The sequence below is a fragment of the Pseudonaja textilis genome, chromosome 5 (genome assembly GCF_049901715.1).
Source record: "Pseudonaja textilis isolate UNSWEBS1 chromosome 5, rPseTex1.2, whole genome shotgun sequence".
Taxonomy (NCBI): domain Eukaryota; kingdom Metazoa; phylum Chordata; class Lepidosauria; order Squamata; family Elapidae; genus Pseudonaja; species Pseudonaja textilis.
Window position 1 is genome coordinate 15,919,612 of NC_141994.1, and position 18,544 is coordinate 15,938,155.

Here is an 18,544-nt window from a genome sequence, read left to right on the forward strand (position 1 = left end):
GACACAATTAAGGTCATCAATATGAACCAGTTGCCAGCAATCTGAGTTTTGATCAAATGATCATGGTGATGCTTGACAGTTGTAAGTGTGAAAGACGGTCATAAGCCACATTTCTTTTAATGCCATTGTAACTTTGAATGGTGACTAAACAACCTGTTTTAAGTTAACCACTACTTGTATATAAACGTATCTCTTTGGGAGGGGGAGGAAGAGAATAGAATAAACAAAAACCAAGGACAAATAGTGTGCATTCAGTTATGTAGTGTTTTTTTTTTAATTTAAGCAACGGACTACCTCAAGCTATACAGTTATAAGCTCATCTTCTCCATCATTATACCCAATAAAACAGTAAAACGTTTTTCTTGAAAATTATTCTAAACCTTTAAAAATAGCTGAATTTACAAATTAAATCCTGAACATTTGGATAAATTATACATATCTTCCAACCTGCACACACTGCAGCATTTTTAAAATTCACTCAGGAACCCAGTCTCTCTCGCTTTATAACTCACATATTTACAGTCTTTCTTGATACCGTTATTGCAATTCTCCTAAGTATGTTTTTTCAAGGTTCACAGACGTATTTAAAATGTATTTAGCAGCATATCAAATTAGACTAAAAGAAAGGAAACCTTTAAGAACGTGAGATTAAAATCACTCCACATGGGAAAACAAAACAAGGTATTTCTCTATGAATACTGTGGTAGGCCAAAGCCCTAACAGAATGTTAATTCGACAGCAGTTTAGTTTTTAGTCCTGAGCAAGGAGTAGACATAAGCTGCGCGCTACTTTGGTCAATAAAAGTATAGGGTTATGTAACATTCATTATTAGCAGATTATAGGATGCTTCCAGGGTTTTAATGTGCAACTCTCCTGCCTCAATAATTTGCCCAGATGAAATTGAGATATTTGGATTCCTAGATTTTCTATTTCTAGTCATCCATTCCCCGTGATGACTGCCATTTTTTTCTTTTAATGGAAAATGAAGTTAAGAAAGATTTATTAGTTGCCCGATTTCTTTTTATTTATAATGTCAGGAGCCTTCCGATTGGAAACAGTAACTGTGTCAGGAGCAGTAATCTCTTCCAGTTTATTGACACTCCAGTCTTAATATTTCATACAGCAGCAAAATTCAAGTAAATGTATTAGGACCCCTCTATTCTCTTCTGTTAAAGGCTTTGGAAAATGAGATAAAATACACCGGTATATTTTGGATAACTGTGAAGTTTCATTCCACAGAAGGGTCAATGTGAGGTACGTAGGGCAACTTCACATTCTAGATTACAGTTTTCAGACCACCATTCAAGATCACAGATATCCAGTTTGATTTCGCTAAGTCTTATTTATACACACACGAATTAAGCTATGATAGGTTAGAACAAGCAGTCACACAAACCCAGACAAAGATATATAAAACCAACAGTTTGAACGCGGTATACATAAGGCAGCTCTTAAGGGCAGCGGTATTTAGCAGAATACAAATGCCTAACAGTAGAACAATTAACAATCCTTTCAGGTATTATTACCATTTGCCTATAAATGCAGAGCAACTTCAGTGAGAGCAAAGCTTATCATCAGAGCTTGAGATGTTTAGCAGTGCAACTCTTGTTCAGTTACTGACAATATCTTCAGTTGTATCACCTGGATCAGAGACCTGTCCATCTAGACTGCTGGGAACTTTCCAGATTTTCACAGTTCGATCACTGTAAAACATTATTAACATTTAAAGGGAATGAAAAAGAAACATTAATTAAATGCTCAATTAAATTAAGTTGACCTCTGATTGAAAGACATGACTGTTCTTTATAAAGTAAATACTCATACAGTACAGCAGTAAGTCTTCTCCACTGGAAGAACTTTCCTTCGGGAGATGGTTTTTAAAACAGAAGGAACCATCTCGGCAATGTCAACTTATAAATGGGCACAAATGGGAGTTAATACTGTTTTGGCCTCCATGGTTTGTTTTTCCAAAAGTGTGGGACTATTAAACCCATATTAGAGGGACATCAAATACGCAGACAAATAAAATTCTCAATTTTGGATTTATTCAAAAGCTGTAAGACCCATACTGAGTAAGTATGTTTATATTTTGTAGAATTATCTGTATCGTCATTTCATAGAGAAGTGTAAGAGGGCTGTGAAAATATTTACAGACCCCTCACATCCTGGACATAAACTATTTCAACTCCTACCCTCAAAACAATGCTGTAGAGCACTGAACAGAACAACTAGAAGAACAGTTTTTTCCCAAACGCCATCACTCCGCTAAACAAATAATTCCCTCAACACTGTCCAACTATTTACAAAGTCTGCACTACTATTACTGTTAATCTTCTCATCACTCCTTATCACCCATCGCCTCCCACTTGTGACTCTATGACTGTTACTTGGTTGCTTGTATCCTTACGATTTATATTGACTGTTTCCTAGTATGATTTGATTGCTTATTGTGCCCTATGACTATCATTAAGTATGGTACCTGATGATTCTTGACTCTTGACGAATGTATCTTTTCTTTTTATGTATACTGAGAGCATTTGCACCAAGACAAATTCCTTGTGTGTCCAATCACACTTGGCCAATAAAGAATTCTATATAATCAGAATCCTGGGCAATTTATTATGTTTATTATTTTATTTCTTTGTTAAAATGTATTGTTAAAAAAAAGCCCATGCTTCAACTGAATGATAATGCCCTGAATTTATTCCAGAAATAAAGTATAGGTAGTTCTCAACTTACAACTATAATTGGGACTATGATTTCCACTGCTAATTGATGTGATTCTGAAGGCCATCACCATCCCTTTGATCTGAGTTTCCATCACTGAACCCCATGGTTGCTAGGTGAGGCAACTTCAAGCCAGCTTCCCACAATCTAAGTCAGCTGGTAGGAAGTTACAGGCCCTAAGCTAGTAGGCACGTAAAACATGTAATGAGGAAGGAAGTGAGAGGAACCAGGAGGGTGCAGGGAGGTGGAAGGGTGTATAAAGGTGCACGACAGGCAGGGGTTGGAAAGGGTGCATGGGTGTGCGCATAACGGCTGGTGCTAATAGCGTAGCTGGGCAAAGTGCACAGATGTGAGAGACTTATCTCCGCCATTTGCAATCTCCCCGGCTGTCTTCCCCACTGACTTTCTGGGGAAGATAAAAGGGAAGGTTGCAAATGGCAGTCACGGGGATTTGGGGTGCTTTGCAACTGGTGTAATTAGGTGCAACTGGGTTGCCAAGCGCCCAGATCACAATCCTGGAACTACGAGGATGCTAGCACAAGTCATAACCACTGTTCATTCAACCCTTTGAACAGTTGCTGAATCATCTTAATGACCCCATAATGCTTTGCATGGTAGAGTCTGGGCAACTGAATGGAGCTAGCGGGTTGTTTTAATGGCCCGATGCCCTTCCTGTTGCCAATGCAGAGTTTTGTTCAGCAGATATATTCTCATTCTTCCCAGAGAGAGAACTATCTGCCTCTACCTAGGATCAAACTCACAGCCTCCTGATTGTGAGGCGGGAGCTTCCCCTCTAGGCCACCGCACCACCCATTTGAACAGTTGCTGAATAAATTAACGTAAGTTGAGGTCTATCCATATAACTACAAAACGTAAAAAATAACTCACTCGGATGCAGTAAAAATGTGGCTGGGATTGGAGCAGATGGCATTAATAGGACTATCATGTCCTTTCAGTTCAGTGATTGGGGCAAATGTGTCTCCACTCCAGAGCTTCAGAATGCCTCCTCGGCAGCCGCTCACTAGCACAGAGGAATCAGGAACAACACCAAGAGCGCAAACCCAGTCCTTGTGAGCATTAGGAACTTGCTGAGGAGAAAAATCACAAGGCAGAAAAATGGCAGTACCTGTAACTAATGAAAATATGAACTGGAAGATGATGAAGTGAATTCTATTACATTTAGTCCTCAATGTATGACCATAACTGAGACTAGATCTTCTGTCATCAAACAAGGCAGCTGTTAAGTAAGTTGTGTACAATTTTATGACCCTTTTTGCCATAATTGGTATGAGAATCACGACAGTTAAGTGAATCATGTCGTCATTAAGAGAATCTGGTTTCTCCGTTGACCTTGCTTGTCAGAAGATGACTGGGAAGGTCATAAATGGTGATCAGGCGATGCTTCAACTGTTGCAAACACATGTCGGTTACCATGTGCCCAAATTCTGATCACATGACTTGGGAATGCTACAGCTATTGTAAATGCCAAGGGCCAGTTGCAAGTCACTTTTTTCAGTGCCATTGCAACTCTGAATGATGCAGAATTGCAAATGTGGTCTTACCAGTGCTAACTGGCAAGTGATATTAACACTTTCATGTGATCTTGTTATTATCCTTCTGCTGATTGCATTAGTTTTGGCAACTTCAGCACACTGCTGGCTTATATTTAAGTGGTTGTCCACTAGGGCATCTAGATTCCTCACCCGTTACTGCTGTTAAGCCAGATACCACCTTTTCTATACCTTTGGATTTGGTATTTAACTACAGGACCTAATTTCGTCATTTTGTTGGATATATGGCCCAGTGTTCAAGTCTATCAAGATCCTTCTGAATCTTGAGCCTATCTTTTAAACTGTTAGCTATTCCCCCCAAGTTGGTGTTGTCTGCAAATTGGATGAATTTCTCTTCTATCCCCTTATCTAGATCATTTATGAACCTTGGCCTACCCAACTGCATGCTTCCTCCATATATGTAGAGGTGGTTCTACTGAGGGCTACATATTGAATGAGATTGGTAAGCCAATAATGGTGTGGTGGATGGTACTGTCTATCCCACACTGTCTATCCCACATTCTTACCAAGAAATAAGTGGTCTACTTTGTCAAATGCCTTACTGAAGTCTAAGTATAGCCATACCCGAACTACTAATGAGGTTACTTTGTCACAGAATGCAATAAGGTGTGTCCAGCATGATTGGTTTTTGACAAACCCACGTTGGCTTTTAGTTATAATTTTTCTAATGACAATTGTGACAACAGTTCTTATATCTTAATGCCTTTTGTGTTTTAGCGTTACCTGAATTAGGTCTTTTTGAGCCAAGTCCCATTTTTTAATCCCATTATCTCTGGATCCACTAAAAAGGTTGTCACCCATAATAGTAAGTGCTTCAATGCCATCATAATGAGGAGGTTCAAAGTTGTGTGTAGGGCTTACAGTTCCAAGAGCTCCTTCAGTTATATCGAACATCTGGAATGGGAGAATACAATATATCTTCAGAATTGTTTTGGTTAGCAATTAAGAAAACATGTATGAGGAAATACATCCATTGCTCTTAATGAATATACAATAGTCCTCCAATGGAGGTGCATTTAGAAATTACTAATTGATTTTAAATCTTTGTGATTTTAAATAACATGGGCAGTCAGCAATCACAAATGCCTAATTTATATTATTTACATTCTCTCTGCACCAAAAAACTGAAATTATTTTTCAAAGTCTTATTACGAAATTATTTCACTACCATTTTATCTCAAGGACTTTAAGCATTTCTGATTCTATCAATAATCAAATGAGCAACAGAGTAACAATAATTAACCTACTGAGCAGCAGTATTCTATTCAAAAATTAAAACATGGTTTAACTAGTACTTGCCCATATACTAATTATGGAACATGTCAGTGGTTAACATTTTAAAATATTTCTAAGTAGCAACATTTATTGAGGATTGGGATTGGAATCTTATAAATCTTATAAGACTATGAATTTAAGGGTCTTTATATCTGAAAATGTGGACAGAAAAGGTCATTTTCATTAAAAACAAATAATGCCGAACTATTTTACTTTCAAACACTCCCCCCCCAAAAAAAAAAAAATCCCATGAAAAGTTGAACAGTTTTAGACATCTATCAACCAGGAAATATTCTCTGGAGGCACCCAGGAAGAATATATATCCGAAATGGGTTGGTATATAAATTTGAAGAATAAATGAATGAGAGAATCTGTCTGAAGATTTTTCAATTCAAATAGGGAATTCCTACTGTCCATTCATAAATGTGTTCCAAAAATGTCAGCCTGAGCAGCCTATCAACTGTAAGACAGATATAATGCACTCTACTCCACTGAATTCCATAAACTGATGTTTGACTAGTTTCCATACAGGATTGAAGTGCCTCTCCAAATCTTGTAAGGATAGAAACAGAGGAAGTTCATTCTTGAAGTTTACTTTCATACGATTATTTTTAAAAAATGCATGAGGGGTTTTTACCTTTATATAATGGTCCTTGGATCCAGTAATGATGAGATCTTGTCCATTAGAAATACGATCTACTGTGAGACACATAACTGGGCCCAAGTGACCAGTTAGTTTTCCTGTAGACTGAAATCTAGAATAACAGCAAAAGATAAAACTTCAGAAACATAAAATAACTTAATTATTTCAAAAGCAAACCAATCACCTCAACTACTTCTTTTTCAAAACTATACTAATATTAGGGCGGTGCAAATCATTGAACAAGTGTAACATCCGTCTGGATCTATAATATTTGTTGAAGATATGAGTCAGCCACAGCTGTACACTTCTCTCTGCCTGCTCTGGGGAGCTCCTGGCCTTCTCATGGCTATCTGCAGACACCAAAGATATTTCCACAAAAATAGCTGGTAAATTTAATTTAATATGTTTACTTGGAGGTAAAGATAGAGCTGGTAGACTCAGCCTGCACCTCAGCAGATACTTTTTGAGTATCACTATGAAGGACTGGTGGTTTTTGGAGGAAAATCAAGCATTCTACTCATATATACAGTGACTACACAAACTTTATTTTAAAGGACTGTACTTTACATCAGAAAGTTAATTGTTCCTTTGATTTATTTTTTGAAAACTCACTTCTGTCCTTTATTCATGTGAAAAATATGGAAACTGATTTGTTTTTCTAAAACAAATTTAAATATTTTATTTTTGTACATAATTTTATTAGAATATGCATCTTTCTTGGCTTTGAATTTTTCCCTTTGAAAAGCAAAAAGGACAAAGCTTTCCCTTTGTAAAGAAATATAAAGGACAAACATATTCTTACATATAGTAATTGTGCAGACAGTAACTTTTTCAATACTTGTCTTACCAACCATATGTGTTCTTCCATAGTGTCTGAATATATTAAGATATCATCAAGGTAGACTAACACTCCTTGATATAAATGCTCATGTAGAATTCCGTTTATCAGCTGCATAAAGACAGCTGGAGCCCAAAAGACGTAACATTGAATTGGTAAGTCCTGAGTGGGCAGTTAAACGTACTCATACATTGTCACCATAATCACCAAAGTCATACATTGCAATTCAGTGCTTGAGCCACGGGAAGAAATGATGATATATCAGGGTATCCACTACAAATATTTAATGAATCCTGATAGTGACAAGTCCTTGCTAGCTTCCAAACTGAAGAAATCTAATGCAGATTACAACTACCAATTCATTTGGGCACCAAAAATCGCAATGTTCTAGCGTGGGGTCAGTAAATAATTTGGAAATGTTACCTCTTCAGGTCCCACATTCTGACCACGTTTCCTGCAGCTGCGTATAGAAAAGTGCCTGTTGGATTTAAGGCAATCTGATTTATCTGGTTCTCACCAGCTGGAATTGTAACTGTTCTATTGGCATTTCCAGAGCAAACATCCCCTGGCATTGCCTGGCCTGAAGACCTTCATTTTGTAAGGGAAAAGAACAAAACAAGACAAGATTGGGTTAGATTTTTTTAAAAAATGAGTACTAATGTCATCTGTCCATCGTTGAACACAATAAAACAATGGGGTGATAGACACCATTTTAAATGGAAAGCTTCCAATTTATTTATTTATTTAACATATTTATGTAGCTGTGACTCTGGAAAGCATACAAGCAATAATGAAAACAATAATGCAACTAGCCCACAAGATGGTTGTATTCTATGTGAGATTTGGATGCATTCTCCCATGATCTTATTTATATTTTATATTGTTTTAAAGGTTATTTAAGATTTGTTTTGTTTCTTTTACTGCATGCCACCGAATACACCAACGAGAAGGCAGCTATATACATTTGATTAAAAAATACAAAAAATAATGTATATTTATCACACATCTTGTTAACATTGAGTGTTCTAATCAGGCAGACATTAAGACCCAATTTAATGTGAATTGATTCTCTCTTCCCTTTGATACATATGTAAAGGTAAAGGATCCCCTCGCACATACATGCTAGTTGTTTCCAGCTTTAGAGTGCTTCTCTCCATTACAAAGCCAAAGAGCCAGCACTATCTAAAGATGTCTCTGTGGTCATGTGGCTGGCATGACTAAACGCCGAAGGCGCCTGGAACGCTGTTACCTTTCCACCAAAGGGGTCCCTATTTTTCTACTTGCATTTTTACATGCTTTCAAACTGCTAGGTTGGCAGAAGCTGGGACAAATAACGGGAGCTCACTCCATTACATGACGCTAGGGATTCGAACTGCCGAACTGCTGACCTTTCTAATTGACAATCTCAGCGACGTAGCCACTGAGCCACCGTGTCCCCCTTTGAGATAGAAGAGGCCTAATTTAGTGGTTTCCTCCATGATCTGTGATAACCTGAACTCTCTTGTTAAAAAGATGAGAAATTGTTAGGAATAACAAGGTTACCTAACGTAGTTTGGGTAAAATAATATATATAAACTGTGATAGTAAGTTTAAGTGTCTGTCACTTTAAACTGCAAAGCATGTAATTTTGGGTGCGGTTGTGAAAACGCCATAAGAGGAGCAAGAGAACCTGCTGGATTGCTGGTTTGCTAACTGCGTGTTCCCTGCTGCTGAGTTTTTGAACATCGAAGGAAGAAAGGAGGTTTGATTTCTTCATACCTCTACTGCGAGGAGATATATTATTGGACCGATATTTGTAAGTTTACTGACCTCTTTTTCAATACCGGACTTTGCACTGAATAATCCCCGGACAGACTGAACTAGTGAATGATATATGGACTGTTTGACTATGCTAAAACTCTTACTGGAATAAACTATTTAACTAGCACAGTGTATCTGTTTTACTGAGTGTAAGCTACACAAACGTTTATCTCACATATTTTGCCTGCCTGCCTGCCTGACTGCCGTGCACATTCTGCTAGGGTGTATCCCTAACAGAAATGCTTCAGGCAGAGTCAAGACCAGCTGCCTTGGCTTTGAGAAGACTTTCAAAATGTACTTGGAATCAGAGGGTGATGCAGTATAAGGAAAATCGGAAGAGAAATTACACGCTTCTCTTTTTACAACTTAAATTAATGTGTCACCCCTGTTTACAGTGTTTAATTTAGAGCTCCTTGCCAGCAAAAGTTTGATTTTGTTTTCTCAGACTGCATCGGGGGCTTTATTTTTCCTCAGACTGCATATACCTTTCAGGTAATTTGCCAGCTTAGTGAGATTTACCCAAAAGTTAAAGAAAATGAAACTCTTTTGAGCCTGTGTATTCTGCATAATTATAATTGTCTTGGCATTTACTCCAAAAACTATTAATATTGTAAGATTACATTTTTGTTTTTTAGAGTCTCAACTTACGTTAGAGTTCGGATACATTTAGCAGAATCGCGGATGTCCCACACCTTAATATAAGATGTTGAGACTGTGAACACCAAACTAGTATAATTACAGTATTTTACAGATACAACATTGTTAGGATGACCACTCAGAGACATGATTTCCTGTCCAGTAACCAAATTCCATACTTTACAGGTACGATCTAAAGAAGAAAAAAATTACAACAAATAAAACACACTAGATTATTTTGCACAATACCTTCAGCTTATTTGTTGCTTCATATTTTCAGAAATTATGTAAATATTGGTATAAGATACAAATCAATGTTTAACAATTATCTTTAAAAGTTATTCAATGGGTCAATTAACACTAGCAAAGGAACAAACACATAAGTGACAAAAATATTATGTAAGAAACATTAAAATTGAGAGTAGACAATAATATTTTCATTTTAAAAAATGGAAAGTAGGATACTTAAAACAAAAAGTACGATACTTAAAAAATATTTGGCTAGATGTCAAAAGGATTTTTTTAATTGTAACATCCTATAATTATATTTTATAGCAACTGAAGTTTCAATTTATTTCAAAAAGAATTTCATGTGCACCACACTACAATAATTTAACAATAAGTTATAACATATGGAATACAGACTTGCTTTGTAAGAATCTCGCTATGTGCTAAAATTAGTGCCCTTACAGAAAAGGATGGTACCAAATAACAAAAATCCACAAATGCTTGTAAACAACTGATAGGGAAAAGCAACATTTCCAGCAAAACATCGTGTCCTAGGGATCACATCCAAACTATTCTACCAGAAGCAATCATTTATTCTAGTTAGTTTTCCAAGGAGCTCTGAGGTAATTTAGCAGTTGTAATAAAATACAGGCAAATGAAAAGATCGATTCATTGATTAATTTGTTGACAAAATACTTCTAATATTAATAGAAATAAAAAGAAGCATGAGTGACTTCTTAAATTGGTATATTACATCTGCACATAACAAGTCTGGGGATGTGAAATGCAGGCGATTCTTTTCAAGCTCTCCAGAAAGCATATAGTAACTAGGAAAGTACTCGGCTGAATGATGCACCTTTTATCAGAAGTGGGTTTTAGTGGATATAGAAAATCTGTAAAAGGTAAACGTTCCCCTCGCACATATGTGCTAGTTGTTTCCGGCTCTAGGGGACGGTGCTTATCTCCGTTACAAAGCCAAAGAGTTAGCACTGTCCGAAGACGTCTCTGTGGTCATGTGGCTGGCATGACTAAAAGCACGGAACGCTGTTACCTTCCCACCAAAGGGCTCCCTATTTTCCTACTTGCATTTTTACATGCTTTCGAACTGGTAGGTTGGCAGAAGCTGGGACAAGTAACGGGAGCTCACTCCATTACACGGCACTAGGGATTCGAACCGCCGAACTGCCAACCTTTCTGATCAACAAGCTCAGTGTCTTACCCACTGAGCCACCGTGTCCACCCAGAAAATCTATATACACTGTTAAAATGCCAGATTTTTGAGGTGTAAAAAAATCAGACCAAGATAATCACTTCAGAATTCAGGTTTCTCCAAGGTTCCTTCCTTGGCCTGGTATAGTGAGCCTTCTCTAAGAATAGCCAGTCAAGTTTGCAGAACAGCTGTACTAACTACACGTAGTCCTCAACTTACAACTGCAATTGAACCCAATGTTTATGTGGCCATAAGTCACTTTTTTCAGTGATGCTGTAACTTTGAATGGCCACTAAATGAATTGTTGTAAGCCAAGCATTATCTGTATCTTGACATTCTAAAAAAGCTGATGGTCAGTAGCAGCAAAACCCACCTATCATGGCAAGTTAATGGCCATAATTAAATGTTACACTAGGCCTGGCACTTTAGGAAAATAAATAAATGAAAAAGAACTTTTTACACAAGTTTTGGAGAAAAAAAAATAAAGCGTAGGACACTTTTTGAATTAGCCATTTGAAGCAGTCTTTTTGCAAGCAATTTGGAGCTTTCAATGTTGTTAATTACTGCACGCGGGTGTGAATCGTCAGCTTGCTGCCTGGACAACTGAGCAGCGCTGCACGCAGGTGTGCAACAGTTGAAAAAGCACTTTTTTTCCAGCTGTTTCAAACACAGTTGTGCCGTGCACAGCAGCTGAGGTTGAAAAAGCAGGAAATAAAGGTCAGGTAAGAGCCCGGGTGGGCCAAAACAGCAGCAGACATAGAACCGGTTCTAAGTCTGCTGCTCTTCAGAGCTACCAGTTCTACAGAGTCGGACAGAACTGGTAGAATCCCACCCCTGGTTAAAACATTATTACTTATTAATAATGTTGCCATTATTGTTGTGAATCTCTTGAAATGTACAGTTTATAGATACAGTCCTCTAAAAGTTTTATTATCTCTGCGATTGCTAGTGTTATCTTGTCCTGCCCCCCCCCTCCCCCCAAAAACAAATATTTTTGATGCTTCCTCATTATGGTATATCCTGCAGCTATATTTTTCCTCAGTCAAATTTCACATTGCTCCAAATTGAATCCATTTGCTCTTGAATCTTGAATTGCAAACTTGCGTGCCTCTTTTATTTGACACTCCAATCTTCAATTAAAATGTAATAAACAGATTCACACAGGCTTCAAACATAAACTGTTATTCTTAGAACATTTCATGGCCCATCGGTAACCCCGTCAATACTGAAAGCAAACTTCAGAAAGCTACATAAACACCATGGAAACCCATCAAACCTTTTGATCCAGTGAAGAGAAGATCGTCAGTAGAATCAACACAAAGCACAGCCTTCATATGACCTTCAGCAATATAGATACATTGAACTGGGGAGGGTCGGACATATTTTGGAGAAACTGGGTTGATTATGCCTCTAAATGGGAAAAAGAAGCATATATTAGTCATAGTATCAGGTCATTTTAATCAGATTTTACTTTTCCAGTCACCTAGCCCTGCATTAGTGGAAATCTTTCATGAAGATATAGATTAAGCATATGAGCCATGGTGGCGCAGTGGTTAGAATGCAGTACTGCAGGCTACTTCTGCTGATTGCCGGCTGCCTGCAATTTGGCAGTTCGAAATTCACCAGGCTCAGGATTGATTCAGTCTTCTATCCTGAGATGGGTAAAATGAGGAGCCAGATTTTGGGGGCGAATAGGCTGATGCTGCTTAGAGAGGGCTGTAAAGCAAAGATTAGCTTGATCATGGCCAAAGGGTTCTGAGGAACACACATATTTACAGATACTATCTTCCAGCACAATAGGCAGGTGCAATTACTGTCCTCAGTTAATCGCTGTTGCTTCATTAAGAGACAGATTTAAAAAAATATGGCCAAATCAGAGTTTGAATTGTACCGAACAGGGCAGTATGTTTCCTATAACCAGTCTATTTACTTATCCAAATCCATATTCTATGCTAAGCAAAATTAAATTATTCCAAAAAATATTTACTAGCATTTTTGAATTATTAAAAAAATGAAGGGGAGAGGGCAAATTTTCTCATGGTGCCCTTTACCTAATTATAGCTTATAGTATGTGTGAGTATGCATATTCTCATACATACAGTTTTATTCATGATTGTACGCACATATATTACTATTTGGTAATGATACTAACAAAATAATCTGCAAAGTCCCTGAATGATCCTTGGATCATTTCCGAAACATTTATGAAAGATTTTAATTTTCTTCATTGAGCCTACAGACAGCAGGTTCTTGGGACAAAGCACTCTCAACTTCCTATAGCCTTACAAACTTCTGATCCAGAAATCCAGAAAACAGCAATGGAAGTGCAGCAGGAGAATTTTGAAGAAAATTATTCTATGAGCTCCTGGATCAAAGAACCTTTTACAGCAGACTGACACATCTACACTTGCATGACCTTGTAACAAATTAAGCAGCATTTAGTTTGGTTAGTATTTGGATTAAAGGTTGTGAAGAAATCCCAGGGCTCTAGTTTAGTGTAGAAAGCTGAAAAAACATTTCAAAAGGCAATGGCAAACCACTTCTCCACTGACACTAAGAAAATATCATGGACTTTTCCAGGTAATCAAATTTGGCTCCAGGGGATCAGAAGTTTATAAACCTCTGTAAACAAGGAGACAACATTTAAAATTTGGATGCGGAAAAAATGAGTAAGTTTAATGATGTATCAGATGCATATTTCTATCTCATATCGATCAGCAAATCACTATCCCTGAGATTATATTAAAGCAGGGCGAATTGAATAGTGCATTTTCAAGACGTGAAATCTAAATTATAAAGTGAAGAAGTACAGAAGTCAATATTCTTATACTCTGCAGAATATATCTGTAGCAGACCTGAAAGATCTTATATATTAAGATGCTAATGTATAGTAAGTTATTGATTAGAGGACTGGAATATAATTGAAGCATGTATAGTTTTATATTTGCTTAAGGAATGTAACTAATTGTTGTATCAAGAAAAAGACAATAAATACCATAGAAAAAACGTAAGTGTTAATAAGAGTCTTCTATTTCTAACAAATTTGGATGTTTAAATAGTAAATGGTTCAGACTCTTTGTATCTTTCAAATATATGTGCTTTATGTGTAAATAAAAACTTGCAGGCATATCAGATATATGTATATTTAAGATAACTAGAAAGTGAAGAGTGAAAACAGGCAATAAAGACAGAATGAAGTCAGTCAGTAAAAGTTGGGTTGCAAGCAAGGAAGATAGAAACTATTTAAGAAAAAAACTTGTATGTTGTACCAGAAATTTCCAATAAAATAAAAACAAGCTAAACTGATAATCATTCCATTCCAAAAAAAGGAATCAAATGTGCCAAGAATTTGTCCAAATGGGCAATAGATATATAGAAATAGAAGTCTATGTGCCAAGAGATAGACACTCTAGGTAACAATGAATGAAGAAGCAATTAGAATCAGTTCTAAGTATTTGACAGTGTTCTGTTACCTGAAAAATATTACTTGTTACTTCATTCTGTACATATATAAATGAAAGCACAATTTAAATACCGGGCAGTTGAAGAAAATTCTTATAAATAATTTCTAATTTGTAATATGTTGATTCAGGAATTCTTCGACTTTTAGTTATATCCTAGTCTCCTGTACTGAGAATTGGTTGCAGGTGTTATTTTTGTCCTAAGCTTATGGTTTAAGACTGACAAATGCTCGTGTGATTATTGATAATTTTTATTTCCTTTACTCTGATGGCACATATTTCCCTTACAGATGAGCTGCTTTTATAGCACCTTTAAGATTCAAGAACTGTTGTTGAATGTATGTGAATGTAAAATGAAAACACGTCTTTCCTATCTAGTTCATTATAGCCTGTCATTTCAACAAAACAAATTGAGAATGTTTGCCATGAGTGTATTAAAAGATTAGAGAGAGAAAGACATAAGTAAAAACAGGCACACCACTCGGACATGATTTCCAAAGAGAAATTAGTGCACATGCTAGGTATATATATATATATATATTTTAAAAATCAAACAGAATAAGAATGCTTCAGAAAAAATAAATAAAAATGATCCAAGAGACATATGAACGTTTTGAGAAGCATGGGATTTTTTTAAAAAAAATCATGCAAAAATATTTAGTTAGTTAATTCAAGAACTGCAAGTAAAAATGTTAAGCGTAATACGAAGAGTCCAGAAGATGGAAAGAAGGAATACAAAGTACCTGTGTACTTCCGACAGGGAAGAATCACTTTCATCAGACCTACAATAAACAGTAGCAAGATTATGAAGAGAGATTATAGATATCATCAGAGTAAAGAAAGAAAAGGGGGAGAGGGTAAAAGCAGCATTGTTACGAAAAGGTAGGGGGAAAACAGTGTGTAAACTACACCCAAACAGGCCTAACCAGGTTTGGTAATGATAGAAGAATATGCAAAAAACCCCTTTTCACCAGGGAAAAAGGGAGATTCTATCAAACAGACTTTCTACAAGCCATTTCCAGCTTCCTTGATTAACTCTTTTTAAAAGCTTCAAGAGAGAACTTTGATAAAATGACTGAATTTAACAGGTAACTTTCTGCCTTTTTGTTCATTTATACATGCATCGGGCGGTGGGGAGAGAGGGAACCGGGATCACTTTTGCAATCACAGTCAAAAGCATAATTGCTGATAAAAAGATCAACCCTTTGTGTTTTCTTCTTTTGAATCAAAGCAGAGTTGTATGCTTTATAAATAGCCTGGTGTCGAAGAATGCATCAGTATACTTTTAACAATTGAAGATACCGCATTCCTCAACACAATCGATCAGTTGAAGTCTGAGTAGCAATTATGAAAGCTCAAAACAGATCAATCTTGTATACCCTTATGTCCAATTTCAATAATTAACACTATGGAGAATTGCTATTTCTTTTTGCTACTATAAAGTAGTTCCAAGCATAGGCTAAAAGATCTCAGTAGATTATAAGAACTGTTAGAAACATATATAGCAATCGCAGATTTGGGAGGGGGAAGACATTAAAGACAAAGTATGGAAAGGCCAGACAAGGAATAAAGAAAAAAAAGGCCCTCATACTACTGCCAAAAACATAAAAGTTAAACACAATATATTAGCTGTGAAAATGCACCACGTTTGCAATAAAGAATTTGGATGAATTCAAACGGCTACCACTGAAAAAAATAAATATTGCACAAAGCAAGTACTAAAATTTCCCCTAGTCGATATTTCCAGTTCTTCCTTTACCCTCAAAGTGTGGTTTCAGGCAAATGAGAGTGCAGATTGCATTACACCGCAATGCAATAATTATATGAATGCTGGCACTGCATCATTCAACAGCACAGAAACTCACAGGGTATTCCCATGCCTGGAAAAAAAACCATTTAAATGAAAAACTGGCTATTTGGAGGTCACAAGAAAAATGGTTTTACACAGGCAGAAGTATAAATTTATGTACATTTCAGCAGGAAATGTTTATGTAATTAGGAAAGTTGTATTTTAAAGTGTGTGTGGAAGCAACAAATGAACTATTTTTTAGCTCTTAGCATGAGATGGCCATAGCCAAAGCATTCTGAAGCTCTGTTGCAGGCTCACATGCGCTTTGGGTACCATCACTGCTGTGGGGAGTTGGTTCTTTGTGACTTACTTATCCTTCTGAACTGATGGGCTTCCCTGAGAAACAGTGAGGCGGTTAAAAACATTCATTTCATTACGGGGCCGGCTTGGTGGGGAAGGAGGAGGTGACAGACTAGCCTCTGAGGTTCCAGAATCTGAGCTATAAGAAAAAAATTAAAACATTAAAAACCAATTGTAAATAAAATAAAAAATAAAAATAATTTAAAAAGCAAATGAAACAAAGAGGTTAAAATTAAGAAAGTATGCTAGGGACTATAGGTCACTTGATGCCTGCTTGCTTAATTGAGTCATGTTTACTGCAAGCTCCTCTGGTAGAATGTAAAGATTATAAAGCATACCACCACAAGATGGCAGTATAACAACTTAAAACAAAGGCTACGCAAAGAAAAAAAAATGCAAATATGAGAGCCTACAATGGAAAACACCGTTTCAAGATTGAGAACCCTCAATAATAAGTCGTCAACATTAAGGAAGTTTACATACCGCTTTTCAGTGTGCCATTAAGTGAGATGCAGAAGTAGAATTACAAAGGCAGTTTCTTCAACAAAAGCAAAACCACTCTCCATTTCGTACAACACAATGAATAAAATCAACATTTAAAGTAAAGCATCTTACTGTTTTTGTTCTTTTGACTTTGGCTTATCTATGGATTTATCATAGCTTTTTCTCTTTGATACAGGTGACGGTTCTGGTATTTTTTTTTCTGTTGGAGATGATGACTGTTTGGACCTGTCATAACAGAAAAAAAGAAAACTTGGGTGAACAATCATAATTCGATGGCTGCGATTATCAGAGTTTTGCTGAAGTTAATTGACAAAGCATCACCAGATTGTTAAAAAAATATTTTCAGTAATTGCAAGATACGGATTTTTTTCATGTACTATTATAAGCCACGCAGAATGGGATAGGCAGCATAACTCAACTGTGAGCAAGTAAGTATAAACAGTTTCCCAAGAGTGAATGTACTTGAAACACATATGTTATTCTTAAAGGTATCATGTCAAGGATTTTTGGATCAGGATTTCCAAAATTGTGAGGTGTATTTTCCTTGGAGAGGCACAGACAGAGCCCAGAAGCAGTATGAAAAACCTTTTAGTTGTGCATTGTTATAATAAATCCAACTTTTCCCCAAGTTTCATTGTATTTTTTTCATTCATTCAGAGCCACGGTGGCGCAGTGGTTAGAGTGCAGTATTCCAAGTGTGGCCTTACTAAGGCATTATAAAATGATAGTAACATTTCAGGTGATCTTGATTCACTTTATATAAGTAGTCCTCGACTTACGATCACAATTGAGCTCAAAATTTATGTTGCCCCATTTTACGATCTTTTTTGCCACAGTTGTTAAGTGAACCATTGCAGCTGTTTAATTTAGTTAACCCGGTTGTTAAGTGGATCTGGTTTCCCCATTGACTTTGCTTGTCAGAACGTTGCAAAAAGGGATGATATGACCGCCGGGACACTGCAATTGTCGTAAATATGAGCCAGCTGCCAAACTTCTGAATTTTGAAGATGTGACTAAAGTTCACAATATTGTTAGCGTGAAAAGCTGTCATGTCCCTTTTTTTCAGCACCGTTCTAACTTTGAATGGTCCCTAAATGAACCGCTGTAAGTCGAGGGCTGCCTGTATATCTAAATACGAAAACAGACACAGACTTCAGAGGTTAATTAGGACTGCAATAAAAACAATTACTACCAACCTGCCTTCAATCAAGGACCTGTATGTATACTGCAGGAGTCAAAAAGAGGGGCTATGAAAATACTGATCCCTCACATCCTGGACATAAAACTGTTTCAACTCCTACTCTCAAAACGATGCTATAGGGCTGTTGCAATATCATGACACATCAGTAGGAAGTCAGGTACACAGAAAACCCAATACACATACAATACACCTATAGGGCGACACTATGGAACAGCAACGTGTAAAATGTGAATTGGCTATAGCCTATTCCTGTCTAACTTCCTCATGTGTAACACTAACCCCCCCGCTTGCTGCACAATAG

General features: G+C 36.8%; 1 protein-coding gene across 1 annotated transcript in view; it reads right to left on the reverse strand.

Moving 5' to 3' along the window:
* Nucleotides 1-256: 256 nt before the first annotated feature.
* The window catches only part of KIF21A (kinesin family member 21A), an 87,339-nt gene continuing 69,051 nt past the window's right edge, over nt 257-18,544 (reverse strand). Inside the window, exons 27-36 of the mRNA XM_087935480.1 lie at nt 17,154-17,267; nt 16,549-16,677; nt 15,133-15,171; nt 12,205-12,338; nt 9,503-9,683; nt 7,478-7,642; nt 6,211-6,328; nt 5,022-5,192; nt 3,616-3,815; nt 257-1,703 (exon numbers count right to left, since the gene is read on the reverse strand). Coding sequence (XP_087791606.1) covers nt 1,610-1,703; nt 3,616-3,815; nt 5,022-5,192; nt 6,211-6,328; nt 7,478-7,642; nt 9,503-9,683; nt 12,205-12,338; nt 15,133-15,171; nt 16,549-16,677; nt 17,154-17,267 — 1,345 coding nt within the window. The 3' untranslated portion in view covers nt 257-1,609. The remainder of the gene's footprint in view (nt 1,704-3,615; nt 3,816-5,021; nt 5,193-6,210; nt 6,329-7,477; nt 7,643-9,502; nt 9,684-12,204; nt 12,339-15,132; nt 15,172-16,548; nt 16,678-17,153; nt 17,268-18,544) is intronic.